We start from the raw sequence: 12,384 nt of genomic DNA on the forward strand, positions 1-12,384 counted from the left end.
AAAGGAAAAGAAAAACAATGGAGGAAGAAGATAATGACTCACCACTTTTCTTCTTCTCCTCCTCCCCAATGTTACGTTCTGGTTCCTCCCCAAAGAAAGGGACAATCCCTTTTATTTTTATTTTTCTTAACTCTTTTTAAATCAATTGAAATATGCATATATAATTATCATATAAGAATATTAATAACATATTATTATATTCTATTTTAATCAATTACTAAATACATTTCTTATTGTTATTATTCCAAAAATTTATATTAGTCATAAGGCAATTTGGATTGATAAACCTATAACAAATCTTATAATTTAAAAGAATCAATCTAACTATGCTACTAATCCTAAATATATTATATCATACTCATGTTCTAAAAATATATGAATAGATTTAAAAAAGAAAACATTACACTTTAGTACAATGTTTTAAATACACATATATTCTCAATTATATAATAAAAATCAATTTAATACACTAAACAAAAATCCTAATTCATATTAGGAAAAAATATAGGCGTTATATTTAGTATTAAAAATTCATACAGTATCTATACATATAATTTATATTCATCAATTATATCTTCATCAAATTATCAATTTTATTCATATAATAATCATCATAATAACAAGTATGATTTAATTAAATAGTAAAAATACAGAAAATGATATTTTAATATTATTTTATAAAATTTTATTGGTTAAAAATATAAAGATAAAAAAATTCTAAAACAACCCCACAATTTCTATCCAATACCAAATTCTCTAGTACTAGAGATGATCCCCATATGAGAATTGTTAAGTATCAGTGCTCTAGACACACCTAGAAGGGGTTGAATAGGTGTAGCGGTTATTAATTACCGCTTTTTGCACTAAAACCTAGTTCTGGAAAACAGCTCAGGTAATCGATTAACCAGTGGGCTTAATTGATTAAAATGTATCAGAAGCAGAATGACAGATTGGCTTCTTGCACAGCAAGTTACCAGCAAACAAGCAGAGAGACAACAAATATTTTTATATACAATTAACAAGGATGTGACAAAGTAGCAGTATGCAAAATATCAGCTTAATACACGAATTAAAACAGCTTGAATAATAAAAGAGATTGAGAGAGAACAACTTGCACAATAGGATTTTTATCCTGGTTCGTTTGCGGGTCCACTTGAAAACTACACTCAGACCTCCCCTTCTGATCTTGGGAGATTTCTCTTCACTATATTGAAAGCATTGTATGTTACATACACCAATTCAATTACAAGACTCTAGACGCTTCTTTCTTGAATTCCAAGAACCTCTAACCTTGGTTTGACTATCCCTATCGCCCAAGAAAACTTTTCTCGCGATCTAGCCACAGCCAAGATTTTCGCTATAAATTCAAGACCTCCAAGCCTTGGTGAAGATTCACTAAATCTCAATGGTGGTGAGACACCAAGAGACAAAACCTCATGTACAAAACAATATACAAAAACATAGTTTTATTAAGCACTAATATGCTTAAATTACAACAATGAAAACTTAAAGATTAACTCACACTCAAGTAACACAAGTCATCATGAATGTATGCGAATTAATAAAAAATACAGAGAATGCATAATCTTTTTCGAAAATCTCTAAAACGTAATGCACGAACATGTAAGAAAGAATGAATGAGAGTTAGCACATTAAAACTACAAGCAATACATCATGAACAATATCACTAAGCATGTTAATCTCTCTTTCTCACACATGCATCTCTCTTCTGCATATACAATACAGTAAATCACGAATTCAACAAAATGATATGCAATTTTTTACATTTATGCAAGTTAACACAATTTATACAAAATAGATGTGGCTCCACAAACTGTTTTTTTAGTTACGCAATTAAAACATAAAATAGTTAAATCAGAAAACAAACACGTTAATCGATTAAGACTCCACGTTAATCGATTAACTAGCATATTTTAATACATGATTAAACAGTAAACTACTTATATGTTATGCTTGACACCTATACATGTTTTAGCAATTATGTTATGCCTAATATGCACATATAACATGTATGATTAACACATGAACACATAATAAACTAGATGATATGCCTCATGACTATGATATGTCAATATTAATGGCTTTTGAGACTTGTATCTTGGTTTACCTAACCTAGACTCACTAACTAAGGCACACATCCCATACTACTTATTAATATAACTCTATTAATATAACTCTATTAATATAACCTAGCCTAAATATCACCCTTGAGTTCTAGATATGTTGATTGTTGAGTCATTTTCAAGTTTTTACTAACTACTTGTTTTCATCAAAACATCAGCAAAACATTGCTAGTACAATCCTTACACTTTCAAGAATAACGTACATATACTCTCCGAGGAAGAGCGATTGTTACTTCTCATTCCATTAATTTTTTATTGAATAGAAAGATATAAAAAAGACATCAATATTATTTAATGATTCAAACCTTTGACAAGAAGCTAAAATACATATTGGCTTGGTCTAATGTGCACACGTGTGTACATCATATAAACCTTTCACCCGGAACCTATCTAAAATAATGAGATTTGATTGAGATGAGGTTAGAAATTTAGAATGACAAAAACAGCTTTGAAAAGAAATTAACTCAATCAATTCATAACACTAAAACACAATATACATATATAATTCAGAGACAAGATTTTTTCATGAACCATTAAGTAATTTCACATTAATGATACAACATACAATAGCAGTTTCTAAGCAACTTGCTTATATGTAATAAAAGCAAGGAAACAAGGACTCATACACAGGTGAATGAATCTACTCTACACTATGTTTCCAGATATTAAAGAATTTCATCAAATGGCCATCACCACCATTTGAGAAAAGTAAAGAAAAAAATATAATAACAATAATTAAACTTCAAATATTAAGGAGAGAAAATAAAATAGAAACAAATATTTGTTGTCTCAGATTCTATCTCATATGTTGTCCTAAGCTAATCATAATAAAACAAAAATGACAATAATAATAAATATTTAAAATTTTTAATACATTCCAAACAATATATTAAATATAATCTGAAACATCGTTTACTCTATTAAGAAAACATTATTAACTAATCAATTTTTGTTTTCTATATACTTTGTGCCCTTTTCTTTCCATGCAAGACTGAAAGTACGTATTCTTTCCAATGCAACTTCCAATGTGTGCTCACTCATATTAGCAAAGCAAACCCTAAACCAACCAGGTTCAGAACAATGGCAAGAAGAACCTGGAGAGATATTAAGTTTCAATTCATGCACAATAGCATTCCATAGCTCCAATTCACCTTCCATTGTTGCCTTATTATTCTTCAACAAAAATGGACTTAGATTCATCCAACAAAACAATCCTGCATTACCTTTCAAGCACTCAATGCCAACACTTCTCAGACCTTCAATTATCATTTGATACCTCTTCCTTAACCTCTCTCTATTAGTTTTAATGTATTTTTCAGTGAACTTCTTATCAGATAACATTGAAGCCAAAAGTTGCTGTGTTTGTGAAGATATTAAAGTGAAACTTGACATTCTTCTAGCAGTGGTTACAACTTTATCATTGTATGAATAAATTGTTCCAACTCTGAAACCAGGAAGACCTAGATCTTTTGAGAGACTATAAACAATGTGAACCCTTTCTGCATTTTTGTATCCCCTAGCTTCTAGGATTTCTGCTACACTTAGAAACTCTGAAGAAGAAAAGACCGAGCCTGAGTAGATTTCATCAGAAACAAGGTGGATATTCTTGCTATTCACGAAGTCAAGAATCTCCTCAAGAACTTTTCGTTGAATTGTTGCACCTATAGGGTTTGAAGGGTTTGTTATTAGGACCCCTCTTACTTTAGTGTTCATGGCTTCTGCTTCTTTAAATGCTGCTTCTAATGCTTGAGGAGTGATTTGGAAATTGTTTGAACTGTCACAATGGATTGGAACTATGTTCACCCCAGTTCTCCACCTTAAATCTCTATCAAATCTGTTCACGAAAGAATACAAAGATAACATTAGTTTAAGCATAGAGTTATGTGTAGTTACAAATAACAACATATGATTTTAACAAAAAATGTTTGTCGAGATAATTTTACATATGCAATGACTGTATATGGTTAAATATTGTGGTTTTGTTTGTATCCAATTCTTTGCACTTTTGATGAGTGCAATATAATTGTAATGGTGTGTTAACATATATTTAAACAATGCCTAAGGTTTATTTGTAAGTTGATTTTTGGAGGGTAAGGGAGGGAAGGGAAAGACTTGAAAATCATAAAATACACTTGTAAGATGACTTGAAAATCATAAAATACACTTGTAAGATGACTTTCAAACCTTCCTTTTTCCTTCATTTTACTCTAAAAGTCAACTTGCAAACAAATCCTAAATGAACAAGGTAGACGATGTGTAACATACATATACATCAATTTTAAACACCCAAGTTCAAATTCTGCACAATTTTCATTATCTCTCATCCCATCAAAAACTGTGTACAAAAAATATTCATTTGGTGCTTAATTCTTACCCTGGATAAGAAGGGGTTGGAACAAGTAAAGCATCTCCAGGATTAGCAATGATGAAGGTTAAGAGCTCATTGGCTGCAGTTGCACCTGCAGTGAGGACTACTCTTTCTGAATCAAATTTTGCTCTCCCACCTCTTATTTGTTCCATGAAGCTTGCCATTGCTGTTCTGAAAGATTTGAGTCCATGATAGTCTTGAAATAAAGCATTCTCTCTGAAACCAGGACCTCCTTTGCCCCATGTAGCAGCCTCTGAGTGTTCTTCCAAGTACTTTTCCAACAAATCAAATGAAACCTGCATAATACAACACAATATATATATAAGAATTCTTATATTAATTATGTATTGCATGCATATATGTTATATTATTACATGTATACATGTTATAAATGTATGTACTTTACTTGATTTTCTGCTAATCCCATTTGTATAACTCCTGAGGGGTTAGTTAATTCATCATAGGGGTTTTCATCATAGGCTTTCCACCCAGCAAAATATGGGGAATCTTCACCATGAGTTCCAGAAATTGCAATTTTTGAAAGCTGAACACATAGTTGTTCTATCTCAAGACCCATATCTAGATTTTCCTCTTGGCAACAAAGAAAGATAAACACTTAGTTGGAAGTTCTTTTATTTATAGAAAGCTTGTGTAGGAATCAAGAGAGTGGTAGGATGAAAGAGAGAATGTTGAATGAAGAAGGATAATTGAATGAGAAGTTTGTCAGAACTAATTCCATATATATAGTGTTTGAGCTAAGTATGAAAAATAGGGAAAGATGTATGTAGCCGTAATGTAATAATTTTTTAATTGAATATTGTAAATAGACTCTATATAAATCTTTATATACATATTACACTAAAATGGTCTTACTACTAAAGAAAAACAAAATTTGTTTATTAGTCTATCATGTCCTTATGTCCCAATCTAATCATTCTTTGCCAATAAATAAAAATAACATTTTATTTTAATTTTATTTTATAAAAATGAAATATTAAATCCATGTGTTTAAACATAAATGGCGTGGGACAAGATTAAGGACAACATTTTAGGACACCATTTTATGATTGGTGATCCCATCCTAATCCAAGAGGATGATTTCTTCACACCTTTTCCTCCAACACCAATTTTTACCCTTCATATTAATTTTCTTATCTCATCTAATATTTTATCATATCATCTATCATATTTTCCATTCTCTTCTTATATCTCTCATTCTTACACCTTTTACAACTAAAAGCAAAATATGGTATCAACATTTTCTAATACAATTCTTAAAAACTTGAACTGAAAATATCTTATTACACTAGTTTGCTGGTATCATTTGCTATAGTCAAAAATATATATTAACATGATCTTAATTGTTAATCTCACAATGAATAATCATAAATATGAAAATGTATTCCTCTAAAATACACTTCATACTTTACATTGAGATCCGTAATATATTTTTAAGGGTATGTTATTTCTGTTTTTTTGGCAGCTTACCAAAAAAAATCAATGCCAAGCTTATCTCTTGTATTTGAGATGCATGTCAGATATTTTTAAGTAAAGAGTTTAACCTATTTTCAACCCAGGTGAAAATATATTTATATATTTTACTAAATAATAAGCATAAACTATGTACTTTAAAACAGAACAAACCGTGCCTTAAAATTTGACCTATAACAAGCTAATAATACAAGTTTGACTTGGCCATATATTTGGAACGCTGGACAAGCCAATTCAATTAAGTAAGGATGACAATGGGTACCCAGATTCATAGGTATCCAGACTCGTAGATACCCACAAAAAATACTCATAATGGGTTAGGGTTCATATTTTTGAATCCGTAGGTAATTGAGATTCGAGATTATAAGACTCGCTATTCGATGAGTCTGGGTCCGAGCAATGAGGTATCCAGACCTACACGTACATGGACCCTATTCATTCTTAAATATATATATATATATATATATAGTTAATTATTTTGTTAATTCATAAATGTGATTGTTATGTTATTAGATAATGATGTTATATTGTTAAGTAGTGATGTGATGTTGTTAACTGATATATGTAATATAATATTATGTTGACTGAACAATTCTTACCAAATCAATTTTATATCATATTGTTGAAATTGTCAATTTAAAATATGTTTAAAACTTTAAATTATATTTTATAATTTTTTTCTCTTGTTGATTACCTAAATAACATATAAATTGTTAGAAACAAACATATAATTACATAAATTACTCGCAATTTTTAATATTTTTGAATTTGTGAGAACCAACAGATCTGCTGGATACCCAAGACCCATGGGTAGCAGACCCAATAGGTATCAGCATGGCCTAGGACAAGTCTGGGTCCAAAAATAAAGTAACGAGACGAGTCTAGGTAATATCCTATCCAAACTCATCCAAACTCATTATCATCCCTATGTGTAACCCTCTGCCTCCACCTAACCTATTACCACATTTATCAAGGTATAGTCTTTCTTTTCATCTTTTAGTTCTTGTTTTCAAGTGGTGAATTCAGATAATTGTTATATTAATCTCGAGAAGCAAAACTGTATGTAGTTACACAAGAGGTCCACCGAAATTTTACTTTATGGCCGTGGATTTTACCATGACACAACATTCGTCTTATCTTTTTATTATGCACAAATTAAAAGTATGTTATATCAGTTACAAATTTAAATCTATTATTGATATTTTTGTTTTATTATTAGTGTGCGATTCGTGTTTATTAAGTGTCTGCCGGTCATGTTCTTATTTTACAGTATTAAGTAATTAATTTTTATACACTTTATTTTGTAAAATTAAAATGACTTTTTTAATTGTGTTTACTTTATATTATATATTTTTTGTCTTTATTAGAATGTCTTTATTAGAATAATATGCAACTTATAATTAATATGTTTGATGTGGTTATATAAGATTATATGGTTTTTTTAAATTAAAAAATTAAAGGGCAAAATAAGAATATATAAATTATACCATGGTGGTGGTTACACCATATTTTGGCTTATATATATTTATAGATGAGATGAAATAGCATATGAAATATAATTTGAGGCAATATATTTATTCCGGACAGCTATACCCCTGCTAGATCCACGCGGAAAATATATGGTTGTTGATGGTGTAGAGTTCTTGCCATTATAGTTTCCTTTCACTTAAAAATATCTTCTTATCTTTGTGTCGGTTGAAGGGGTTGGTTTTATATTTTGTTAGTGTGACTATGATGTGGTTTTACTGTTTTTAATTAAATCAAAAGTGGTTAGGTTTAAAAACCAATTTTTTTCTACTCCTCAGCAAAACAAGATCTTTTATCTTCAAGTTTCTAACTAAATAAATTTTATCATGTAAATAAAAGTATTAGTTTATCTTCTTACAACTTTTTTCAATTAAATTACACTTTTTAATTAGACGAGATAGAAAACAGAGACAAGAAGGGAATAAATTGTTAGATTTATTTAAGTATAAAGTCTCACATTGGATATGTAGAGGGAAGTGAAATAGTTTATAAGTAGAAAATCTCATGAAACTAATGTCTTAAGGATTTTGTTCAAGATGTGATGTCTCACTTATACTCTTCACTCTTCTAATACCACAGTAACAATGAAACTCTCTCATAGTTGGAGGCTCCTCGGCCGCAGTCTGGTCTAACAAGTAGTCTAAGAGCCAATGATTCAGTTGAGATACGATGGACTTAAGGGGGAGCGGACCAAAAAGTGTGTAATACCCACACTTGAGCGGAGATTGTTGAGTTTATTCAAGTGTGAAGTTCCACATTGGATATGCGTAGAAGAGTAACAAAGTTTATAAGTGGAAAAAAACTCATGAAACTAATGTCGTAAGGTTTTAGTTCAAAATGTGATGTCTCACTTGTGACTCTTCATTCTTCCCATACCAGTAATAATGAAACTCCTAAATAGTTGCCTAGACATAGTCTAGTCCATCATTTCCTCAACATATGACTAATGAAATCCTTTGTAGAACAAACTACAATAGTTCCTATGGGGAAACCTAATCATTCATTAATCAGTAAGGTCTGAATAGGTTTAACGTAGTGTTTAAGCATTTCTAAGCATAGTTTAAGTTTTGTTGACATGACAAGTGACAGAGATATCACAAGTACCCCGAAAGATCATTAAAGATTCTGTTTAGAAAGCAGCTTGAATGAAAGAGAAACTCTTAGAAGATATTATGACCCCACAAGTCAGTACAAAACAATAGAACTTAACATCTTTCAAGTTCTGAATATGCTTCCAAAGTCGTTTCATTTACATTAAAACAATTTAACATAGTTTATTCATATACTAGAAGTAATTTGTGCAATGATTGACTTAGTTATCAGACTTTTGTTTTTGGTTAAGCAAATAAAATGCAATTAGTCATATAGATTACGTTACTATTTGAGATAACAAATATCTCATCATCATGCATGCTTCTCCACCACACATGAAATTCTCACAAGTTAATTTATACTTTTATAAAATGAATAGGAGGGTTTCACTTATTATAAGAGTAAGTTTAAAAAATTTACTTCACATCTTAACCGTAAATTCTATGGAAATCCGAAATTCAATGTTATAAATTTTGTTTAGATCTAAACCATTAGATTTCTCTAGAATTGATGACTAAGATGTTAAAATATCTCTCTTACACAATATTCCAGGTCAAATATTAATATTAAAATATGAATAGAATCATTGAATGAATAATTATCATACTGTCATTTCAAATCGTTAATTACTTGAGTATGATTTTGGATCAGTACTTAACTATGATTTGACTTAACTAATTAAATGATTTAGTACTTAAAATATGTGCACACCGTTTAAACAGCGTGCATAATCTTTCTTCTCTCACTGTATGTCACTTTGGATGTGCTTCTATAATCTTTTCACATGATAATATTAATTTTGAGAAGTAATTTTGATATGTTTATATATGCTTCCACAACATTTAGGAGTTAAGGTGCTATTATGGTGAAGAGGAAGAAGTTAAGAAATGAAGTGAATGAGGTTGAATGTTCAAGTCTCGTCCAGACCAAATAATAATATGCTAACATTGTTAGAAATTTATAATTTCTAATTAATATGGACATTATATATTTGATACAGTGATATCGACTATTTATTTCGGGGTTACATTATAAGTGATCTAATTACTAGCACATTATAGATTTCTAAAAGCTGATAACGGATATGAGCTTAATGAGTGAATACCCACCAGGTTAGCCCATAGGGAATAATTGGAAACCTATAAGTTAACGCATAAGGAATAGTTATGATCACCAATACACCAAATCACAAATAGTTTTCACTTCTCCCCATGAGAGAGAAAACGAAGATCCCAAGAGGAATTAAGGATTTGATTGGGGAAGACCATCATACCAAAATTCTCTCAAAAGATATATTAAAAGAGTAGATTATAAAACATGAATTCAGGTATGACTTTGCATGCTTGTTTTATATTATGTGTGAGAATCATGATATTCAAGATCCTTATGATTGATATTTTACTAATCATCAGAAAATATCTAACAAGTGGTATCAAAGCTTTAGGTTTTGAATTTTATGGTTCTCCATTAAAGATGTTTTCCCCCAATTTTTTATGAACCCTAATTTTTTAAATTTGGGGATTTTTATGCTTCCGTTATTCGTTATGAAAATTGGGTATTTAGAAATAATGAGGATAACTTTTATCCGCTTCCGCTTATATTTGAATTATGAGTAATTTGTATTGTGAATCCTTGCAACATGAATTGAAGTATATATTCAGATCTGTGCATGAACATTGCATTAACTATTTTGTATGATTTTGTTACGCAATATGTATATTATATGTGCACTAATGCCTTACTGTTGAACATTAACTTTTGTTACTTTACAATTTGTTAAAGTAAATATATATAAGGTATATATATGTTAAGATGTGTTTTTTATTTTATACATATACAATCTGGAATTCATGACCTTTATATATATTATAATATACATATATACATATGTAATTGTTTTCAGCTTGAGATTGCTGTGATGTCTGGAATTACTGATTAAAGTTAATATATATATATATATATATATATATATATATATATATATATATATATATATATATATATATATATATATATTTTACCATGTTAGTGTGAGAAAGTGTATATATATAGTGTTATATACATGTTTTAAGATATGCATGATCATATTCAATTTGAAATTTCAGTAATGATTTGCTTCTATTTATTTTATTTATGCATTTCCATCTAGATCTATTTAACATTTGATTAAGATTGCATCCACTTTTATGGGTTGATATATATGTACCGTATCTTTTTGATTTGGAACTATATCTTTTTAATTCCAAGATTATATTTTTTTATAATGGATTCATATTATTTTCTTTTTTGTCTGGTAATTATTTTTGAATTAATTGATGCAATATGTTGCCAAAGTAACCTCTATTGTGGAAATTGATTAAGATTATAAAGATGAATATGAGATTATTTATGCGAATTGTATTCGGCCCAAAGGAAAATACAATTTGGCTAAGTAATAATATACATGTGATGATAAATGAGTAACAATTATGAAGTTTTTTTCATGTGAATAATAGTCGGTCCAAAGAAAGACTATTATTTGACAGAACTAATTGTTAATATTTGATCATTATGTTGAGAGTGCAACTTAGAAATTAATTTCTCTGTCCAAAGACTAGAAATTAGGGGTGAGTAGGACCCGACCCTACCCGCTCACCCAGCACGACCTGATCATGATCGAGGTCTGAATAAGGTTGGGTCTGATCGGGTCTATGGTCGAGTTCGGGTTCAAAAATAAACCCAGTCAATATTTAGGGCTGGGTAGGGACCAAGCATGACCCGACCTGTCTCGTCCCAGGGTCACTCGCTCATCATGTTTGTATGTATTTCTACTCAAATGTGTATAAAGTAATGATACTCTTTTGGTCGAAAGTATCATTTATTCTTTAATTTTTCCATAATATATACATGATTAATGATATTGAGAAGTCTTTATCTAAAATGGGCATGCATTATATTTAATCGAGTCTATGGCCGGGTTTAAAGGCTGACCTGGTCGCTATTTAGGGTCGGGTTCGCTTCGGGTCTAGGGCCGAGTTTGGGTTCAAAAAAGTGACCCGACCAATATTTAGGGCCGGGTAAGGACAAACGTTAACCCGTCCAAACCCGACCCATGCTCACCCCTACTAGAAATTGATGTTGTACTAGGTATCTTGTGATGAGTCTATTATATGAACATATCTTGTTTTATATATATTAACTGACTTGTTTGTTTAATTTGTTGCAACACTTATGGTTTGTTGCATTGATTGGTGGCTGATTGTATTATTAAGTGATTGCTATTGTTTTATCATTGTTTCTGTTTGGACAGTTTACTATGTCATGTTTAATCATGTATAAAACGATAATATTATTATGGAAAACTCAAAAGGATCATTACTGGAATTCGAAATGCAGTCCTTGTGATGAAAATGATACAATGCTACCAATAGGCTATAATGGATATATGTATTTATATGTGAATATAAATAATATATGTTTTGTATTAAGGTTATGTTTAATCAAACTCAACTAAATGATTTTTCTTTTAGAAAATAAAATTGTTTGACATTTTAAGTGAACCTATTAAACAAGAAGTCGCCAAAGTGACATCTTTTTTGTGAATTGTTCACAATAAATGTCAAATGTTAGTGCGTATTTGTATCCACGCGAGTATTAATCGACCCAAAGGAAGATTATTTTTTGGCTGGATTATATACACACATGTGATGGTAAATATGTGATTATTATAAGGTTGCATATGTGAATGATAAATGAGTCCAAAGAAGTATTTATTATTTAACA

General features: G+C 30.0%; 1 protein-coding gene across 1 annotated transcript; it reads right to left on the minus strand.

The window, feature by feature from the left end:
• Positions 3,087–5,089, minus strand: LOC109330942 (1-aminocyclopropane-1-carboxylate synthase 7-like). The gene is made up of 3 exons (XM_019565207.1): positions 4,919–5,089; positions 4,519–4,808; positions 3,087–3,978 (listed from the first exon to the last, which is right to left on the minus strand). The coding sequence occupies exons 1-3, from the start codon at positions 5,087–5,089 to the stop codon at positions 3,087–3,089; spliced, it is 1,353 nt and encodes a 450-aa protein (XP_019420752.1).

Source organism: Lupinus angustifolius, chromosome LG17 (assembly GCF_001865875.1).
Source record: "Lupinus angustifolius cultivar Tanjil chromosome LG17, LupAngTanjil_v1.0, whole genome shotgun sequence".
In the NCBI taxonomy this organism is placed as follows: domain Eukaryota; kingdom Viridiplantae; phylum Streptophyta; class Magnoliopsida; order Fabales; family Fabaceae; genus Lupinus; species Lupinus angustifolius.